At 38.1% G+C, this 22691-nt stretch overlaps 1 protein-coding gene across 1 annotated transcript in view; it reads right to left on the reverse strand.

Moving 5' to 3' along the window:
* Nucleotides 1-385: 385 nt before the first annotated feature.
* LOC144836214 (dynein axonemal heavy chain 8-like) overlaps nucleotides 386-22691 on the reverse strand; it is a 74608-nt gene continuing 52302 nt past the window's right edge. The window contains exons 57-81 of the mRNA XM_078691460.1: nucleotides 20932-21276; nucleotides 20345-20560; nucleotides 19682-19819; nucleotides 19165-19292; nucleotides 18362-18530; nucleotides 17559-17714; nucleotides 14447-14602; nucleotides 14218-14307; nucleotides 13713-14049; nucleotides 13030-13144; nucleotides 12492-12682; nucleotides 12172-12293; nucleotides 11803-11921; nucleotides 11091-11293; nucleotides 10658-10731; nucleotides 9964-10116; nucleotides 9226-9381; nucleotides 8820-8936; nucleotides 4116-4217; nucleotides 3405-3565; nucleotides 2743-2899; nucleotides 2355-2507; nucleotides 1838-2027; nucleotides 1449-1570; nucleotides 386-760 (exon numbers count right to left, since the gene is read on the reverse strand). Of these exons, the coding sequence (XP_078547586.1) occupies nucleotides 473-760; nucleotides 1449-1570; nucleotides 1838-2027; nucleotides 2355-2507; nucleotides 2743-2899; nucleotides 3405-3565; nucleotides 4116-4217; nucleotides 8820-8936; nucleotides 9226-9381; nucleotides 9964-10116; nucleotides 10658-10731; nucleotides 11091-11293; nucleotides 11803-11921; nucleotides 12172-12293; nucleotides 12492-12682; nucleotides 13030-13144; nucleotides 13713-14049; nucleotides 14218-14307; nucleotides 14447-14602; nucleotides 17559-17714; nucleotides 18362-18530; nucleotides 19165-19292; nucleotides 19682-19819; nucleotides 20345-20560; nucleotides 20932-21276 (4158 nt within the window). The 3' untranslated portion in view covers nucleotides 386-472. The remainder of the gene's footprint in view (nucleotides 761-1448; nucleotides 1571-1837; nucleotides 2028-2354; nucleotides 2508-2742; nucleotides 2900-3404; nucleotides 3566-4115; nucleotides 4218-8819; nucleotides 8937-9225; nucleotides 9382-9963; nucleotides 10117-10657; nucleotides 10732-11090; nucleotides 11294-11802; nucleotides 11922-12171; nucleotides 12294-12491; nucleotides 12683-13029; nucleotides 13145-13712; nucleotides 14050-14217; nucleotides 14308-14446; nucleotides 14603-17558; nucleotides 17715-18361; nucleotides 18531-19164; nucleotides 19293-19681; nucleotides 19820-20344; nucleotides 20561-20931; nucleotides 21277-22691) is intronic.

Genomic DNA, 22691 nt, shown 5'->3' on the forward strand with positions numbered 1-22691 from the left:
CACCATAAACAGACTACACCAATGTAATAACAAAGTAGTTTATTACCACACAATTATTAGAACATCTCGTTTATTGCGGAACTGTTTTATATACAATTTTTTTCAATATAAACTTTAATTTAATATGTTTACAAAAATGATATACACTACTGTAAAATGTATACAAACACAATTTTAATTAAAACATTTTAAAACAACGTCCTTTCATAAAATATAAACATTTCTGTTTATTAAATATTTGATTTATACAATAATTGTATTTATAAAATGTACAAAAACCAAATCTTATGCAATTAAATATATTACAATTTTCATTTAACTTTTTGAATAACAATATTCAACGTTAACTTTGGAAAAAAATTTTTTTTAAAATTTATTTATTTTATAAACCTTAACATACAAACTTTTTGTAAGTAATACTTCATAAAAACATCTTAGTTTTTCATGTTTACTTTTTAAACATGTTATGAGTTTACTTGATGTCGCACAGAAGAGCAACACCACGTAAAATCCAATGATCTGGACTTTGCACGGTCTTCAACCAAAGTGGTGTAATATACGTCAAGTCAGTTCGTTGAGGCTTCTTGTAGACCGGGCATTGGTAGAGACGAGGATCTTTAGGAGCGGTTGAGTTGATAGCAAACACGTGTACAACAGGCAGCAGTGTGAATAGCACTTTAGGTGTAGCTTCCATCAGCTTACAACCTTTTCTATCCCAGCCTGCACCATCTAATGACAACCCATGTACATATACTCCTTCCTGTGGTTATAATAATAATAATAACATGAATGATGACTAAAGACTAATATTGTGAACAAGAGCAACCAGAGAGGTTGCGTATGCCACCAGAAGTAAAAAGTGGAAACTCCCTCTATATAATCATGCGTCCGGATTCAGATTGGCGCCCTAAAATAAATATCATGGAAAATGTGCTCAGTGCTAATAGGATCGTACGATTTGAATCCATACCAGATTCGGAGCGATTGATCCATTTGTTTACTGAAATGGTATGATTGTATTTCTTTTGACCAATCAACAGTGAGCATGAATGACCTCAATTGACACAGTATACAATTATCCCCTCAATAGGGTACTCTGAATAGAGGTTGGTCATATTATTAAAACGTATGTCTATTTCTTGGGACAGTATACCAATTATTTGTTTATTACTAATTATTTTTCAAATGTTCTTGTGGTTCAGAGTATTGAAGAGCCAAATTGATAGTGTTTAATTGTACTGTTGACAATCCGCAGGGTACTCTGTTCACAAATAAATAGTCACAAAGCAGTCAATGGTATAATGCGGAAGGCACAGGCCTCTGGTTTATATTCCTAAGGCTCTCCAAAGCTAGGTAGTTGCAGTGTTCATGCCTTGAGGGCTTCTCGGTTTAGCCATAGCGCTCATAGCCATTACGCATAGCAGTGGTTCTATAAAAATTGAACTCACTTGTGGTGGTGCTGATATATCTTCTTTAAAAGACTTGATAACTTCATTGTGAAGTGTGACAGAATCCAAAGCCCATCCCTTGTGAGCTCTTGTTACTTCTTGTCTCATAGCAGTCAGGAAACCTATATATAAAAATTTGATTTTTTTGTGATGGCAATTACTATATTAGTGAATGCTTGTGAAATTGTATTGGTAAGGAATTATCGTGTGAACTAAATAAATCAAAATTTTATGATATATTGTCCCCCTGAAAATTGTTGTGAAGTGAAAACATTATTTTGTTCCTACATAAGTGAATACGTCTATTTAAACTGCGAAATGGCTTATTTAAAGTCTTCATTTTTCATGTTTTTTGGCCATATTTAATGGCCACTGTTTTTATCCATTACCTTGTGGGTTAAAGAACCCAGTCATCCAGAACACATTTGGTCTTCCATCCCAGATCCAACTTGAGAATTGCTGATTCCGTTCTAAAAACTCAGTGAACCAGAACCCTAGTGTAGATGATTCCCAGGATACTTTACGCCACAGTGCCGGTATTCTCGCATCGTACATGTTGTCCAATGCGTCACGCAAGCTCTGAAATCAAATTTAGAGAATTTGCCTACAAAAAGGTCCATGTGCATGCAGGCCAAACATGTATACATTATTAAGCCTACTCTAAAAACTACAAACTTTTGTATAAAAAAAAATGTGTTAAATCGAGTATGCTACATTTTCATGAATTTTATTACTAATGAAAAAAATATGAGAGAACACATTGCATGTTTCAACATATAAATAACAAATATTTATGTAATAATTAATTCTTGAAGCTTTTTGAATAAGTTATTTTACGCATACTTGGTAATGGTAATGATTTGCTGATGTCATAGACACAAGAAAAAGAAAACAAAATAAGTTTACCTCACTCATTATGATAGTGCCTTCGATGGCCAGTCCTAGATCCAGCAGTGTGGAGCGTACAAGACCAATAACTCTCTGCATCCGGTCTATCTCTTGACGCAAGAAGATGTTCATAGACGACAGAGCTCCCATCTTTTGAAGGCGTGCTTTCACCTAGGATAGACACAGAGCCAGATATAGTTTTAACACAGAGCCAAAAGTGTTATGACATTCAAGTCGTTGATCGTATTTTTGTTGCCATGTAAAGTAAATGGATAATGTCCAACATTGCCCTAGCCTGTGCAGATAATATATACATTTAACTCAATTCTCAAGTCATATTTTTAGTGTCACAAAAAGTCAATAAAAAAAATCATAATTATTATAATAAAAAACAATGATTTATTACCATATGAGGAATGTAATCTGGAGGTAATTTCTCCAACATATCTTTTGCAAGACGGCTAACCAGACTTTCTCTTGTTTCACCTCCTCCCCCTCCACTGTCCTTGGGCTGTATGTTCAGTATGGTGTCAAGAACTTCTTTTGATGTGTTGCTCTGATAACTGAAGAAGAAGAAGAAGAAGAAGAAAATAGATCGTAAATATAAAAAGAATTTCATTATCCAGTAAAATCCATGTCAGGAAACCTTCCAGTATCTTACCCATGTTGTGGCAAGTCAATTTTTCACTTCATATAGGCCTACATGTTAAATTTGGGCAAAAAAGAAAGCTGGATTACTGGCCCCTGCAAGTTAAAAACAACTACCTGTATAGACTCTACATATGCCATTATTCCCAATATGGACACCCATCGAAAGGAAAATGGAATAGTCTAGGCGCCGTAGCGGGCCATACAAATGTCTCTCACGCAAGACATCGTCCTCATATCAGTTCAACAACGTAAGTCAAAAGAACACGAAAAAATATAGTACTACAGCGCGTCCTCGAGTACATTGGGTGAACCAGGTCGAAGTCTACTTTCGTTGACGCACAACAAGCAGTATCTATGTAGCTTAACATTATGTAAAAATGGTTACAAGATTGACTTTTAATAGTCGCTAGTACTTACGTAATGTCTGCATTAGGATGCAAGCCAAACACCTGAGGTGTGTCTGTTAATGGTAGAGTCTCAATATGTTCCATATACTCTGTGATGGTCTTACACTTTGGAATCTTGTAACCTGTGTAAAATGCAAATGCATCTTGGAACATGTGCTCACCAAACCATACCTACATGACAGAATAGGGAAAATTTACAATATTCAGATAATTTTGAATATTATCACAAATTATATTAAGATGCCAAAAGCTTGTTATTAGTACATGTAATCCTCCTTTTATAATTTTAAAGTATGTTTTTTCTTTGCTAATGTTAATGTTATGCACAGAAGGAGACCAAAGCAAGCTCTGCTCTGGCCCACTTACCATAAAATTAACCTACATAAGAGTAAGACTTTTTGAGGACGATAAAGTTGCCATTTTCCCGTTTACGGAGTACGACTAGAAATAATGTACATATAACCTTAAACAACAGTTCAAATTACATTTAAACGTGGAATTTTCAAAAACTCGCAAATGGTGTGTAACTAATAGAACGGCTATGTCGACTGTATATGATTTTATGCTCCAGCAAACACAGGATGTCTGTCGTCCTCCTTTAACCATCCTGTTTTCTAAAGTCCCTAGTATCAGAACACTGGCAATGGCAAAAGAATCTACTGTTTTATATCTATTGTTTATTATAAAACAAATAATGAATGTTATTTGTATAATAATTTACCTTTGAAAATGTGTTAAGAAGTCTCTTGTCATAATCATCTGTTACCCTGCCTCCATATTGTACTTCACCCAGCATGTACCGTACTGTATTCCAAGACACACCCTACAGACAAAATGAAGATGTAACTTGTTTGTTCAATTACAATGGCTTGTAGCATGGAGGAAAAAAGATCTCAAAATACACAAACCAACAGTGGTGTTGGTAGTCTATGAGTGAGATACCTACCTGTATAGACTCTACATATGCCATTATTCCCAATATGGACACCCCTCGAAAGGAAAATGGAATAGTCCAGGCGCCGTAGCGGGCCGTACAAACGTCTCTCACGCATGACATCGTCCTCATATTCCGAGATCCACGTGATCACGGCGAGGGGAGGCGGGAGGGATTGCTATACAGGTAGGTATCTCACTCATAGACTACCAACACCACTGTTGGTTTGTGTAGTCTATTTCGTGAGATCCCTACCTGTATAGACTCTACATATGCCAGAGTAGCACCGGCATCAGGAGGAGGGCGTGATTGTGACTAAAACCAAACTTACCCTACTTAGAAGGCCGACAAATCGCCGACGCTACGGTCGCCTGGGACGAGACAACGTCCTGAAGGTAGCACGATGAAAAAGTGGTCTGAGCTCTCCACCATGCCGCCGCTAAAATATCCGAAACGGGCACACCCCGAAATAACGCCCACGAAGCCACTGAGCCACGCACCTCGTGCATATGAGCTGGCGGCGGCAAGCGTGAAGATGCATACGCTGACTTGATGGCGGAAACGACCCAACGGGCTATCGTATCCTTAGAGGCGGGGCCATGGGGTTTTATTGTCGTCACAAACAGATGTGACGTTCCGTTTCGTAAATGTTGCGTGCGATTAACATATATTTGTATCGCACGCACTGGGCACCAAAGCCTGTCTTCTCGCACAGAGGAGTGCGAGGAAATTTTAGAAATAAAAATGGTTGGTGGAGAGTGATTCAGGGTTTGGGTCTTTGCTAAGAACCCTGCTCGGAAAGTGAGACGAACACCGTTGTTCTCAAACCGAATATGGCCAGGGTCTAAGGAAAGTGCGTGAATCTCACCCTTACGCTTACATGACGCTGCGGATACTAGAAACGCAGTCTTAATAGAAACATCGAGCAGAGATGCTGAACCAAGGGGTTCGTATGGCGGTTTTGTAAGGGCCTCAAGGACCGAGTTTAAGTCCCACCGGGGAAGCAAAGACCGCACGGGAGGTCGAACATTAAACATTCCTCTTATCAGCATCGATAGTTCTAAAGAGGAGGATACTGACGATCCGTCGGGAAACCTCGGTAATACTACCGCAATAGCTGACCGGTACCCCGCTATGGTTCTGACCTGGAGTCCCGACTCAAATAGGTCATGGAGAAACCGGGAGACTTCGCCTAGAGAGGCGGAATGAGGATCGATTTCATAACCGGCACACCATTGATAAAAACGCTTAAGGCGGCTGTTGTATAGTGTTCTTGTCGACTCCCGTCGAGACTGGGCTGCCAACAAGGCAGGCCCGTCTGGAATTCCTGCACTTCTGAGGCGATTCCTGACAAGGGCCAGGCAGTCAGCGTCAGGGATTGCAGGTTGTGAAGGCCCAGCCGGGCCCGGGATTGAACTAAGAGATCGGGCCGAATTGGCAGGGTCCTGGGCTGAGAATAAAGCACCACCCAGAGAGGGAGGCGTCGACGGTGACTCGCACCGACGGAATAGGATCGGAGAAAGGTTTTCCCCCGTCCAACCCTCCTGGTTGAAGCCACCACTGAACGTGAGAAGCTACGAATGTATTTAGCGGGACCTGGGCCAGAATGTTTCTGGAGGAAGGGGAAAAATGATAAAGGAGGTGGAGTTGCATCGGACGCATGTGAAGTCGGCAGTCCGGAACTAAATCTACGAAACTCGCAAGGTATCCCAGAACTTTCAGCCACATCAGGGCTGGAGATGATGGTCGGGACAACAGGAGTTTTATTGCTGCCCGACAGGTCTCTATGCGAGCTTGTGATGGGAACGCCAGGGACCGAATGAGATCTAGACGGACCCCAAGAAATAGTGGGGACTGAGACGGGGTGAGAACTGATTTTTGATAATTGATAATGAAACCTGCGGCTTCTGTGATCTTCAATACAAGGCCGACGTGGCTTACGAGGGCCTGTTTGGAATTTGCGAGAATTAGCCAATCGTCCAGGTACATGAAGATTCGTACCCCATCGAGTGGAATACTGCCCCCAGTGCCTTGACTACCCGAGTGAAGACCCGTGGGGCAGTGGACAGACCAAACGGAAGGGCTCTGAACTGGTATAGTTCCCCGTCCAGGAGAAACCGTAGCCAATGACGGTCCTCTGGGGAAATGGGAATGTGGAAATAGGCGTCTTTTAAGTCTAGAGATGCTGCCCAGTCCCTGGGACACAGGCCACGTAGGACCGTGACCAGCGTGTCCATTCTGAACCTTACCGGGATTATAAACTGATTTAAACTTCGGAGGTTGAGAATAGGACGCCAACCCCCCGATGCCTTTTCTGTGAGAAATAGTGTAGAAAGGTAGCCTTTTGTAAGGGATGTGAGAGGGACTCGTGAGATTGCTCCCTTCTGCATTAATTCTTTGACCCCATCGAATAAGGCCTTCTTCCTGATTGGGCAGGAAGGAATTTGAGTTGGCCTCTGTGGACCCATATGCGGAAGTGAGGTGAATTCTATCCTGTAACCCGCGTACAGGGTACTTACAACCCATGAGTCTACTCCCATGGACTCCCAGACCTGTGCGAACATCCCTAATCTTCCCCCCACCCGCTCGGTTACAGAAGAACCGAGCCCATCCCCAGGAATGTCACTTCTGGTTCCCACGGCGACCCCGACGCCGCCCTCCCCCACGGGAGGCATGTTGGGCCGGGTGGGAACTGGCCCGAAAGGGCCGGGGGGAGTAAGTAGGTCCCATGAGAGGTGGGATGGAAGACGAGGAATGTGGCTGAGGAGGAGGCCTCGGTTGGCTTGGCACCTGGTAAGGGTTAGTGGCCCAGCGTTGCGAGCGAGAAGTGCGACGGTCACAACGCTTAACGCCGCCAGACGCTTTAGAATTGGTTTGGCGACGCGCCTCTAGCTCGCGGGCCCAAGCCTCTTCCCTTGATGCGAACAGACCGGAAAATAAATCTTCGGACTGGAAGGAAGGGGAATCCATGAACCGTTCAAAATGACCCGGATCAATAGACGACGCACGCAAAACGTTTGTGCGCCGGGCATCCCCTGCCGAGACCACTACGGTGTTGAACTGATCGGCAATAAGCCCCATACATTCCCGGAGAATGGTAACGGCGTCTGGGACCAACGTCGGAGCCGCCTCATTGTCCGAGAGGAATGAGAGGAGGATCCCGCAGATGTTAACAGCGCGGATCCCTTCCCGGGCAGCCCTATCCTGGGTGCGCAGGGTACTTTCCAGGATTGCTTGCGTTTTATCTGGGAAGATGTTCGCTGATGGCTTTAATTGCTGATCATCCCGGAGCCGATTCTTTGCGGCCCGGGGTATCTGTGGTTCACGAATCATTGTTTTAAATTGCTCTTCGGGAACGGGGAAGGTGCTTGCCAGGCACCGGGCCGATGGTTTTATGACCTTAGCGGTCCTTAATATTTTGGCCTGACGGTTAATTCGTCTCAGCAAGTCTGGGTGGATCCCCACAACAGGCACATTAGAGGTCGTCGCAGTTTGGGAGAGCGAGTCCTAAAGGCCACCGCCCAGAGAACCTCCAGAAGCATCAGGTGTTTCATACGGGATTCCCAAGTGGGAAAGAATACCCGGTAGCGCCCTAGAGACGAGCTGCTGAAGTCCAGACGGGAGAGGCGTATCATCGTCAAATTCAGGCTCCGACCCATCATCTATGTCAGTGGAATCCCCACAGACCCGCACCTCGATACCTGGATTGTTAAGCGAGGGGACGGGAAGAAGTGCACTGGACGATCCAGTTTTAATACGCTCCCTCTCCTCTAGGGTCTTACTGACCTGCTCTGATATTAATTTCAGCATATCCGGGCTTAGCACCTGAGGTACAGGCGGCGGGTCAGGGAGTACGACCCCGGAGCTAACAGACATGGCTCTACCAGGGGGGCTAGAGTGCGCCAAGGCCCACTCATCGGCGGTAATGAACTTCGCCGCAGGCCAGCGTATGCATACCTCGCAGGTCGCAGATTGGCTGCATTTGCGGCAGCGCGGGCACGCCAAATGGCGGTCCAGCTTCGTGGACGGGCGGGGCCCGCCACACACGGAACAGGCTGCGGCTTTACGAGCAGACATGGCTACAAAACAAGTAAGGATACTGTTGGTAGAAGCTTCCTTCACAAGAATGCTAAACACAATAAATCCACAAAGGTATGCGTTGCTAGCCAGGTGTCCTTTGTTATTGTTCTTTTAATTAGTTTTCCTTCAAGGTTTCAAGGTCACACGTCCGCTTTCCATGGAAAGCGAAAGGAATATGAGGACGATGTCATGCGTGAGAGACGTTTGTACGGCCCGCTACGGCGCCTGGACTATTCCATTTTCCTTTCGAGGGGTGTCCATATTGGGAATAATGGCATATGTAGAGTCTATACAGGTAGGGATCTCACGAAATAGACTGTTATTTTCCCAGGAAAGAGTCCCTTTAATAGGACAAATTGCGATAGCAGGCTGTTGTTTTTTTTGTATGTATTATACAAAGACAAAGCATACCTTCTTAGGATCGATATCATCCAGATGATTTTGGATGAACTGGACACTGGCAGTCTGATCAGCAGCGTTGAACTCGTATGGTATGTTCCATCCAAGTGGGCCAAACTTACGACGTTCCTACATTGTATAGAGTAATACTCATTTAAAAATCCTTTCAAAATTTAGTAATACTACAGTAATAACAATACAGATAGATTCAAAACAGCAAAAAAATTAATATTCTTTGAAGATGAAAAAATGTAATTACTCGATACTCTAACAAGCTTCTTCGGAAAAAACACTTTTAATCAACATGTTTATATCATGCAACTTTTGAGATAAACATATTTATTTATCCTTTATACTGTACATATTATTTTATATTTAATATAGAAAAGACCTGTGACCTTGTCAGTTGTATACAAACCTGTACAGTTGTGTGCAGCATGGCTACAGCATATAACATGGGTTTCCACTGTGGTAGGTTGTTAATATCCAGCTGATCTTGCGTCACACTGGCAAATGTTCGTTTTAAGCCTGCTTTCACACCTTGAGGTGGTTCATTAGTGAACTTGATTGAACTCTGTAAAAATATATATTTTATTTATAGATTTAAAATATTTGTTTAGGCAATATTGAAAAACAAAATGGAGGAACAAATGTTTTCAAATGACTCATTGGATACCTTTGTGGATCATGTCAAAATTGTGCAACTGCAGTTACTACATTTTACTCTTTATACCTGTAATGCAATTATCTTGCAAGATTTTTTTTGTACCCATACACACTGTTTAATGCAGTGACTGCCTGATAAATTTCTACATTGAACAAAAATCATACATTATTGCAGTAAAAATGTAGTTACCGCAGTAACTGCAGTAGAATAGTTTTAACATGATCACTATCTGTTCACATACATATTGGATAATTACTGGTGTTAAAGGAACTGTAACTATCGCCAGTGTTTTGCATTATGAAAAAATATTTGTTTCAGCGGTGGTGCTTGTTGTACAAAATGGAGAGCTGTTTGGTGGCAGCTAGGTGCGTTTGAAATCTCAAGTGAGATGGCATTTGTTTTATGTGTAACGGTAGTCCACTACTATTTGTCATTGTAGAAAATGCATTATAAATACGAAGCAATGATCAATTATTAGACATTACACACCTGTAGCAGGTTGATAGGGAAGGATGGGTGAACCTCAGTAGTAATCCACACTCTAAATGATTCATGTACTGGATCTTGAGTGATGACTGTGTCAAGCAGTTCATCCATGAAATCAAGACCAAGATGACAGTTCTGAAGCAACACCCAGCCACCCTAGATAACATTAACAATTATAAGAAAAATTAAAAGAAACTCGTTACCAAAAGTAGCATCACTCTGGAATTCTCAAACTAAGGAGTTTCTTCTTTGTCTACATGTGAGTCACATGTATTTTTCTTCCAATAACAAACTATCTTGTTTGGTTTTGTAGAATGTTTATGTTTTAGAATTGTTTAAATCAGTGTCATTTATATGTATTCACTTGTGAAATTCCACAATGGAAATAAGTCAGCCATTTAATATTATGCCGACTTAATGAGTTATTTTGATATTATTTTAAAATGTTTGTATGTATTTCAAATAAAGGATGTCTAATAAAATCAATCTACTGTTGGAGACATTGCTAGAGGGATATTTGAAATAAAACAAAACAAATAATACACCACCAACAACAACAAAAGTTTCTATTCAATATTTTTACAGTTGTAAATGTAACACTCTACACTCTATATGTTTTCTACATGAACCATAAATTCTGCAAGTAAACTATGACATTTGACAAATAATAAATAATGACAATGAGAGCATATTTTACCCCAGAAGCTGATTGTGAAACCAGTCTTCTAGCATGTACTTCTTGTCCCTGACCCATTGAGATAGCTCGACATTCTATATTAGACAAACAATTTAAAAAAAGTAACAGTTTTTCACTACAGTATAAATTAATTTTAAACCACTACCTGCCCTGTTGTATGGTATCGGTAAAACTAACCCTGCTAAGACTCATGTAAACACATGACCTTTACCATGCGAGTAAAAATCTAGATTTTCAGGTTAAATTTAGATAAAAGAATGGAAAAACTAACTTCGTGAAATTATCCAAGTGCAAACAATGGCCAAATTTGACCTTGTATATGTAAAACTACCTTGGTATATACCATAAAGTTCAGAACTTTAGACTTCAACTTTCTTATTTCTAATAATCCTAGTGTAAGAACAATTTCATGACAACAAATCAACCACCTTACCAACTTTGAGTTTCTTAGCTAGGCCTTCAATCTGGTTGGTAGGATCGGAGCCCATTGACAGGAAGCAGATCAAAGGTGATCTGACGTCACTCTCTTCCCAAGTCTTCTCAAGGTCAAGTATCACTGGGTCAGCATATCGTGCACCTTGAGATGAAGCAATGTATTTACGTGCCTGTGGGATAGTACGATCTGGGCACCAAGACCTATAAAACAAGTCAATATCCATAATTATATACATAGTACTCAAGTTATTCACATGGCCTAAAAAAGCTGCAGTGTGTATGCACATTTTTGGGTCAGGCCCCAGATCTGATTGGTTAAAAGTCAGTTAAATAATTATTCCCTGGCCATTCAGATGTAAAACCTACACTGTTTATGACAACTGGATCTACAAGAAACATGCTGCCTTAATACAAAATTTAATGTTATGCTTAAGTATGACCTTTCAGAGTTTCCTGATTATCACAAATGATGTAAACATAGTTAATCTTAAAGCTCTGTTTACACTATCAAACTTTATGTGACAAAAACATGTGGTGTCCATATATGGATGTCATATCACTACTATATTTGGGCATATCACTACCATTTTTGCGAACATCACACTTATTTTGTCATACTATTTTGATAGGTAGATAGAGCTTAATACACTATTCAAATGTAGCCATTCATCTAGTAACAAATACGACATGAATGTGAATGACCAACTAACCTGACCAAAAGAAGCTTTCTAAAAGTATCAAGTGAACTGTTGTATCCATCAGGAATTGGTTCCTCTTCTGGAGCATCCTTGTCAAACCACTGCTTCCAGCCACGCTCATTTCGAGTAATCTACAGTAAATTAGAATTTAATCACCTTTTAAAATTGTAATTCTTAAAATCTAAACATATTACTATACTTTCATTCCTAACAAAAGTTTTACTACCTCAGAACATGTTTATGGATAGCAGATTTAAAACTGCAATAAAGCTGCAATTGCCTATCAAGCCATGGAAAGGTAACTGAATGTGGCTTGCGGGACTGGAGAATTGAGTAAATCTTATACATTTTAAGATAGACATAAATATGTACAGTACGTACCTGATTAAGGATTTCCGAGAACTGTGATAGTTTGCTCAGCTCAACTAAATTCAACCATGTTATATCAGTGATCCATTTACTTGGCTTAGGTTGACATGCCTTCAAGTCTAAGGCAGCACCACCTAAATACAACAACAAAGACATTTTCATACAATACAACTTCTATGTCAAAGTCAATGTTGAAGTCCTAATTGTAGCCAGAATTTAGAAAAATAGGGGATGCCAATGGTGGTGAATTATCGGACAAATTACACACAATTTTTCCTAATAACTTAAGGGACACATTTACACCTCCATTAAGGAGAAATCAGTAACAGTACCTTTAATCAGTGTTTGGAATTCCTGGTGTCTGACATTTTCTTTCTGCAGGTCAATCTTCAATGCCAGCAACATAGTGAACAAGAACTTGTGGTTTTCATAGAGACCACGGCAGGAATAGCAGAACACCTCATACGTCAGGCAATCAATAATGTTAGCAATGCGCTTAGCTGGGATAGGAGATTTATCAGACCTGGTAAAAATTGAAAAAAGAATGTTATGACAACCAGTTTAAAAAAAAATAATTTTAAGAAAATCAAATAAATTACCAAACATTACCCTCTGAGATTCCAAGATATTGTAAAACCTTTAATACATAAATAATAGTTTGGGTACAAGCAAAAAACAACAGTAGGTCATTTATTAAGTTTAGTAAAGTTAAGTTAAGTAATGTTTTATTGTTGATTAATTGATAGCATATAGACACTATTCTTTGATACATACAGTAGTTATATTCTACAACCCAATTTGGCACCCATTTTCTCTTTTTAAAGAAGGCTTTTATACCACAGCATGACATTCACGCTTCTAAAAACTCACTTTGCCATTGAGAGATCAAATATCCCAAGGAACTGCTTGAGTGATGTCTGGTACATGACGTTCACCATACTCATTTCAGTGATCAAGAAATACAGGATACTGCCTCTTGTTGCAACTGAAAAAGAACCAAACCAGGTATGCTTTATGCAGCAGTCCATATAATGTAGGACATTCAATATCTTAAGCTCTGTCTACACTATTGGTGTTTGACAAAAAGTGTGATGTCACATCATCACATTTTTTTGTCACATAAAGTTTGATAGTATAGAAAGAGCTCTACCACAGTAAAACTTAATGTCATTTGTATAATACTACATTTATATACCTGTCAAATGCAGTATTATTAACAAACCTTCAACTTAAATACATTGCACCTCAAAAACACGAAAAGTGCTGTTAAAAAAAAATATTAATGATTTTACTTATAAAAAGATAAAATAAATATAATCAAAAACCTATTCCCGGTCAGTTTTGACTATTTTTTGGCTTTAAATTAGGCCTACAGTTTTTTCAGGTAAACAATTTTGTTATTATTTATTCAGGGGGCAATTTATCTTTTAGTTTAATATAATCAACCTTCTATTCAAAAGTCCTCAATACAAAAAATATGCTTAATCTTTAAAGTAATTCCAATTAGAACTGCTTTAAAAGTGGTATAAGATACAACAAATGTTCTACTCTACCAGGTCTAAATTCCTCTCTAGCTTCATTAATTTTAATCTCTGTCTCAGCAGCAACCACAAGCTTCTCAGTGACTTCTTCAGCCGTCTCTTTAGTGATTCCAAGTACCGCAATCAAAGACTCATCTTCCACAAGTGATCCTTGAGTACTGGTCAAACGGAAGAGAAGGTTGTCTTCAAGTTCTTTCATCTTGCGTTTGTTTGCAGTTACATCCTCCATTAGCTTGGTTCGTTCCGCTTCTAGCTCTTGTTTCTCTGTAAGGATGACACGACCAAGCAACTGGTCTTCCAGGCCTTTCATGGTGACAGTGAAATCTATGATAGATGTTCTGGCAGATACCTACGGATGAAAGTAATTTAAAAATTACAACAGCGTAAGAAATATTAATAGACATCGGACTAGTTGCTGCAAATCTGTCTTTGCAGATGCAGTTGATTTCTCCCTTTTGATTTTTTTTATAAGCCTTTGCTATGCGTTACATTTTTTATTATTGCTGTTTGGACTTACCTCTGGTGTGTATGTAGGGTTAGCCAGTTTGGTTGTGACATACAAACGGAATCCTTTCATCACATCCACTTCTTTGTCACCAACTTTGACCTAAAAAGAAAACAGAAATAGGTCAAATGAAGATAGAAAATCCTGTAATTGATGTTTTAATAGTATTATTATAAATGTTTATTATTTACAACATAGTAAAGTAGTCAAATGAGGCAACTACCAAATCTAAATGACTTACCTTCAATGTTCTGCCAGACTTGATAAAGTTCTTTTCCAGTACATTATCTAGAGCAGGATCCAACTCCTCGCCGATGTCTTCAATAAGTAGAGGACGCCCTAGAGATAGACTGTCTTCCAAATGAGTTCTGAAGTACTTGTGATTTAAAGAAGTCACCTAAAGGAATGAAGTTAAAAGAATATATCAACTGCTAAAACGTTACTGGTTTGAACCCCTATTAAGGGGACACTTTTGAGACCTAACAAAGCGTCCCTTATAGAGGTGTCCTCTGAATAAGGGTATTCCAAAGGCAGGGGCGGACGCAGGAGTGTTGCCCAAGTTGCCCGGGCAACACCCTTAATCCCATTTCATCATATTATAATATATTAACCGTTAACGTTATAGAAGTCCAGGGTTAGAAAAGACTATATGTAAATTGACAGACTGCAGCGTAAAATTAACCAGCAGTCAACAATACCGTGCATAATTTACCGGCGGTCAGCGTTTTTGTTTTGTTGACTGTTTGGATTGCTTGTGTGGGTGAGAAGATACGAAAGGCCACTACACATTGTGTTCATGGTAAACCCCGTCATATGGGTCGTTGCAATTTGCTGGGGATTCCCCATCATTTAAGTATTTCCGTAGGACCCTATTTATCTTCATTTCCCTACGTCCGTAAAATTTGGGTGAAATTTATTTCAAAATAATTAATTGATAATAATAATTCAATTTGAATTAATTGATTTTAATTTCTAGAATTTAATACATTACCGGAAGTACCTTCGTCGGGGACCTCCTCTAAACCTTCGCATTGAACGCAAATAATGTTATCCTATTGTTTGTCGCTTGTGTTTTACCGGCGGAAAAAACAGGTCGTTATACGATCTGTTTGCTACTGTAGCCTGATATAGAGTTTTATGTGCGAGAGTACCATTTGCGGCCATCTAGGAGTGTCATTTAACAAAAATTCCCTCTGCCGTAAATACTCACTACGGCCCCCTGAGGACTCTTGGGCAACCCCCTTAAAATAGTCATGCGACCGCCCCTGAATGAATTGGTTTTACTGTATATATCAAAATAGATGTGTCTGTTTTTGTGTACAATCTCCTTTACCATATTTTTGTTTATTAAGTTAAAAGCTATTTTCAAAGTTTAGGACTTTATTAACTGTCCTTATTTTTCTTATGTATGAACAAATACAGACACCATAGGCAAAACCAAAACTCTCTGAACAATTCCTACTAAACCATGCAACACATACTATTAAAATACCACACGCACCTAATCCTAGACACTATCTATTCATCTTAGTACTCACCTCGTAAATAAACCCTCCCATCTTGTCAGAATACTAAAGTGCATTTATAACCTAGGTGCATGTGGTGCAATTTACAGCTTTGTTTTGTAACATGTAGTGTTTAACAGGACTGTGATGTGAACTGCTGAATGTTACCAATAACTCAAACTCCTGTTCCCTATTATTATGTTACCAATAACTCAAACTCCTGTTCCCTATTATTATGTTACCTGTAGTTCAAACTCTTGTTTTCTATTCCTATGTTACCTGTAACTCAAACTCCTGTTCCCTATTCTTATGTTACCTGTAACTCAAACTCCTGTTCCCTACTCTTATGTTACCAATAACTCAAACTCCTGTTCCCTAATATTATGTTGTTACCTGTAACTCAAACTCCTGTTCCCTATTCTTATGTTACCAATAACTCAAACTCCTGTTCCCTATTCTTATGTTACCTGTAACTCAAACTACTGTTCCCTATTATTATGTTACCTGTAGTTCAAACTCTTGTTCCCTATTCCTATGTTACCTGTAACTCAAACTCCTGTTCCCTATTATTATGTTGTTACCTGTAACTCAAACTCCTGTTGCCTACTCTTATGTTACCAATAACTCAAACTCCTGTTCCCTATTATTATGTTACCTGTAACTCAAACTCCTGTTCCCTATTCGTATGTTACCTGTAACTCAAACTCCTGTTCCCTATTATTATGTTACCAATAACTCAAACTCCTGTTCCCTATTCTTATGTTACCTGTAACTCAAACTCCTGTTCCCTATTATTATGTTACCAATAACTCAAACTCCTGTTCCCTATTATTATGTTACCTGTAACTCAAACTCCTGTTCCCTATTCTTATGTTACCAATAACTCAAACTCCTGTTCCCTATTATTATGTTGTTACCTGTAACTCAAACTCCTGTTCCCTATTATTATGTTACCTGTAACTCAAACTCCTGTTCCCTATTATTATGTTACCAATAACTCAAACTCCTGTTCCCTATTATTATGTTACCTGTAACTCAAACTCCTGTTCCCTATTATTATGTTACCAATAACTCAAACTCCTGTTCCCTATTATTATGTTGTTACCTGTAACTCAAACTCCTGTTCCCTATTATTATGTTACCTGTAACTCAAACTCCTGTTCCCTATTATTATGTTACCAATAACTCAAACTCCTGTTCCCTATTATTATGTTACCTGTAACTCAAACTCCTGTTCCCTATTATTATGTTACCAATAACTCAAACTCCTGTTCCCTATTCTTATGTTACCTGTAACTCAAACTCCTGTTCCCTATTATTATGTTACCAATAACTCAAACTCCTGTTCCCTATTATTATGTTACCTTTAGTTCAAACTCTTGTTCCCTATTCCTGTGTTACCTGTAACTCAAACTCCTGTTCCCTATTATTATGTTGTTACTTGTAACTCAAACTCCTGTTCCCTACTCTTATGTTACCAATAACTCAAACTCCTGTTCCCTATTCTTATGTTACCAATAACTCAAACTCCTGTTCCCTATTCTTATGTTACCTGTAACTCAAACTCCTGTTCCCTATTATGTTGTTACCTGTAACTCAAACTCCTGTTCCCTATTCTTATGTTACCAATAACTCAAACTTCTTTTCCCTATTATTATGTTACCAATAACTCAAACTCCTGTTCCCTATTATTATGTTACCTGTAACTCAAACTCCTGTTCCCTATTATTATGTTACCAATAACTCAAACTCCTGTTCCCTATTATTATGTTACCTGTAACTCAAACTCCTGTTCCCTATTCTTATGTTACCTGTAACTCAAACTCCTGTTCCCTATTATTATGTTACCTGTAACTCAAACTCCTGTTCCCTATTCTTGATCCATGTCTTGCCTTGTCCTTGTGGATCAATCAACAACGGGTAGCGTGTTGCCTTAGTAACTATGATTCCGTTTTGTACCGATAACTCGTCATTTGGTAATCCTTGAAGATTCCACTCTCCAATCTTTATACAACAAAAGTTTAAGTGTTAATTATTTTTAATGATATTCATATACTACTTTCAATATAAAATTTAATGACAAAAAGAGAGATCGACGTTTCGGTACCATCATAGAACCATTTTCAAGATCAAGTGAATACAAAACAATAATAATTATGTGCACAAAGCACCAAAGTTGGTGACAGGAAATGCTAATTGAGGGCTAATTAAGTAATTAGCTCCTCCTACTGAGTTAGATAAACAATTTAGCTTTGATGGAATCCGATTGTTTATTGAGTGTAGGTTTTATCTCTTTGATCCAGATACTACATTATCATAAGTATGTCCTTGTAACAGTAAATTATACATGTAACCAGTATCATCTGTACTCATAGCACAGGTATGAAATTACCACTGTGTGATAACCACAGTATCCGGTGTATTACCACAATGAATATTACTCATCATTTTATACCATGAGTTTAGAATACTTTTAGTAAGTTACTTTCACTTGTACATTGAACATCGAATAAAGATCATATTATTATTAGCAACTACGCCTCGTGTATATTTTATAAACTATAGTAATAAGTTTACAATACAGTAGGCATATTTACATCCCATACACTTTAAAAGTTTTCAATTTGAACATCTCACTTCAGTCTACTTACCGTTGGCCCATCCACTAACATAGCTGATATATTGAGATTCTTTGTAAATGGAATCTTGTTAGTACTTAGTTCACGTTGCCAGTTGTTGTTGAGGTTGATGCGGAATACTTGATTGAATGGACCGGAATAAGACAAGAAACCAGTGGCAAGTAGAACATCACCAACCAACCTACAACAAATAATTATAAATAGCTTTATTTAAGTTACAGTATGTTCAGATGGCCTTACGTCTGATGTACACCAAACATGAAGTTATACATGCGCGTTACCTATAATGAACATCCACACAATGCTATTACAAGGTGAATCACACCAATTTCCTGATGTACCTTGCAATTTTGCCATAAGTGAATAGTGCTGACCACGTTTACCCGTAATATAAATATATACTTACTTGTGAGCTTTGAGATAATAATAAATAAATGCTAATTTCATTAGCATGTATTCTTTACATTCATTGTGTACGTGGAAATAACACATTAACTCCTTAGACTTCCCAGGAGTAAATTGTCTGTAATAAGGTTTAAACAACTAAGTACAATACAATAATGAGCATCTTCACCGCACTATCCATGGCTTACAGCAAACTGCTACATCACGGCTTATTTTTAAGCTCTGTCTACAATATTAAACTACTACTTCATACTCATATTTTGTACTTGTCTCGAGATCAAGGTTATTTGGATATACTGTAGTTTATTGTAATGACCTTGATTGTATTTGAAAAATGTATTCTTCATAGATTAATTTAATATGATAATTATTGTATTTAATCAAAGCTATCACTAAAGTGGGTAACTGACCGGTTAGTCTGTGATTTGAATTCTTTACTCTGTTCTGTCCATCTGACTTTCTCACCACCAAGGCCATTGATGAGAGCTGATGCTGCTACCATCTTACGACGACAACTTTCCGCATCGTCAAGTAAATCCTAATAAACATAAATATTGATATCAATTAAAAGAGGACATGTTTAATTGATATCATGTAGTAGGCAAATATCTTGAGGTGTTTATACTAAGTTTTCAATTTGCAACCAAAGTATGTCATGTTTTGTCACCAGTTTGCACATGCGGACATATTAAGACGCTAATCATCTCAATAACGTTTTAACACATTGATTGACCTAACCTATTTGGGTTGTCGGTTTTCGCAAACAGAAAGCTCCCTGTTATGTAAATATGATCAAATACTTGTACAAGATAACTTGTCTGGAAGTCGTATCTTTAACAGGTCTTTGAACCTGATTAAAGTTGCAAATAAAATTGTAATAGCCTCAACCAAACACGCTAATTAAATGTGAACCAAATTGCGACAAACCTGTTTTAATTTCATGGCAGCATCAAACTTTGCTTGTACAAAATCCAATTCCTTTTGCTTTTCATCTAAGGTAGCTTGAGCTTCATTCAGTTCATTGGTTGCAATGTTTAGTCTGCCTTCTTGGATAGCAAGACTTGCCTATACAAAACACAACACTGTTTATAATTACCTAATACTTAAAAGATTATACAGACACACATGGAACATGATTTACCAATCTTTAAGTTTTATAGTTTTATTGTAAGTTTTTTAATGTTTTTTTTATGAATGTTTTTTAATCTATCTCTAAAAAACAGGACCATATGTAAAACAGGTGCAATATCTATACCTGATAAGTTTTTTATCCTGTATTCAAACATAAAAAAAAAATCTTATGCACTATTTTTCTTATACAGTCAACTCTTCCAATACCGGACTCTATGAAAACCGGAAACTTCCCCAAAACCAGGTCCAAAATATCCAAAATTCATTTTTGCAAATAAAAAGACATTCTGAATAACAGACTTTCCAGAAAACCAGACATATTTTGGCAGTCCAAAGATGTCCGGTTTTGGGAGAGTTAAACAATAGAACAAAGTTTAGAACCGCACACAAGCTTTATATTAACAAATCAAATAAAAATTTAATTGAAGGAATGAAATTGTTATTTGTGTTTTAGTTCACCTTAAGTGGAAGAACTTCTTTATTGATTGTGAAAAAAAATGCCATAGCCTGTGTCCAGGAGCAGAGACCAGCTACATCGCCACACACTTTCTTAGCAGACTCTAAGCTGTAGTCTTCCATGTCAAGGTATGGTCTGAGTAACTCTACTGTTTCCTCATTGATGGTGTCTTTAGGAAAGGTTTGTAAAGATGCCAAGAATCCAGAACCACTCATCAGCTATGAGAAGAAAAGGTATTCAATTCAATGTTTTTTGCTATCCCACTGGTTATTATTTAGTACATTATACTAGCCTTTGCTAGTCTGAAAAAAACATTCCAAAACTAGGCCTACTTGCTTTTGAAATATAAAATAGCACAAATCTTATATTACTCTAGTGATGGTGGGAACTATAAAGTAGACCTTCCATAGTAAAAGACGATGAACATGTTATCTAGTTTAAAGTGTGGTGGCTTATCAAATTAAAGCAAGGCTATAAAATAAGAATTCCAAATGAACTTTTTTATCTTCTATTAAAATGAACGATTTCAACTTGGTTAAAAAGGTAGTGTAACCAACTAAAATATTTTAACGATAAAAATATATTATACCTTTAAAGATTCACTCCATGACGGTTTAGGACAAGGCCTATCAGGATCCAAGCTATTAATATCAAGCCTCTTCTGGAATAGCAGCATCACACAGTCCATGATACGCATAATGAGATGAGGGGGTTTACCCAGTTTACGTACAGTAGATATATGAGATGGTTTGATGGTGTTGAGAGCATTTTCAGCCTCTTCAAGAGCTGGTCTGGCTGCTTCTAACTTTGTCTCTGCTATTGTCTTGTCTGCTTCGATCTCATCTACAATATGCTGTGCTTTATCTTTTACTTTCTGCACTGCATTTTTGACTTTCTCGGCTGCCTGTGCCGACACTGTTACCTCTGCCAATACCTTAATTAAATAGTAGTATGATTTATTAAATGTGCACATGTATTGAATAATACACAAATCCACCATGCCAGTATTGGAACCAAGGTGCAGTGACAATAGGCTAATGATTTTAATTATGTTCTTAGGATGGGGCTCGGCTATTGTTTATGGGCTTGTTATAAAATATTACTTTTTTCATATACTCACACACATCATTGAATTGGGAGAAGAGAAACCATTAAATGCATAAAACATAATGTTACCTTACAGACAAATTATCTTTGTACGTAGCTTTGGGGTTAAAATTTCTATTTCAAAATGAGCATCATTAAATAAGGCATAGGCATTGTTTTTTATAAGGAAAAATGCATAATTAAAAGAAAAATAAATTTACATTGGAAAATACTATTTGATTCTAATTACCCAAAACAATTGTAATTCTTATCTATAACATTACGAAAAACATTTTGTCGCGTGGACGCGACTCTATAGTTCACTATGTCGGTCGGTCGGTCGGTCTGGTATCACTATGCGTTTTAGCACGCGACTTATGGCTGTTGGCCTTGTTTTTTGTTGCCCTTGTTTTTTGTTGCCCTGGTACCAGAAAGTTTGTATAGGCCGCCTACATCATATCAAGAGTTCATATCAAGAGTTAAAGTATTATGTTTTGTTGCCTTGTGTTGATATCAGAATGTTTGTATAGGCCTACATCTTATCAAGAGTTGAAGTGTTTGTCATGTTTTGTTGCCTTGTGTTGATATCAGAATGTTTGTATAGGCCTACATCTTATCAAGAGTTGAAGTGTTTGTCATGTTTTGAATTGCCTTGGTGTTGATATCAGTGTTTGTATAGGCCTACATCTTATCAAGAGTTGAAGTGTTTGTCATGTTTTGTTGCCTTGTGTTGATATCAGAATGTTTGTATAGGCCTACATCTTATCAAGAGTTGAAGTGTTTGTCATGTTTTGAATTGCCTTGGTGTTGATATCAGTATTTGTTTATTTATTTATTTTATTTTATTTTAACCATATTTAATGAGGGTGATCCATCCAGCATTTGCTGATCATTTGGGACCCTCAGAACAGATATATTTGTATATGTCTACATCTTATCAAGAGTTGAAGTGTTTTTCATGTTTTGAATTGCCTTGGTGTTGATATCAGTGTTTGTATATGTCTACATCTTATCAAGAGTTGAAGTGTTTGTCATGTTTTGAATTGCCTTGGTGTTGATATCAGTATTTGTATATGTCTACATCTTATCAAGAGTTGAAGTGTTTGTCATGTTTTGAATTGCCTTGGTGTTGATATCAGTGTTTGTATATGTCTACATCTTATCACGAGTTGAAGTGTTTGTCATGTTTTGTTGCCTTGGTGTTAGATATCAGTGTTTGTATATGTCTACATCTTATCAAGAGTTGAAGTGTTTGTCATGTTT

This window comes from Antedon bifida, chromosome 2 (genome assembly GCF_963402885.1).
Source record: "Antedon bifida chromosome 2, ecAntBifi1.1, whole genome shotgun sequence".
NCBI classification, from domain to species: domain Eukaryota; kingdom Metazoa; phylum Echinodermata; class Crinoidea; order Comatulida; family Antedonidae; genus Antedon; species Antedon bifida.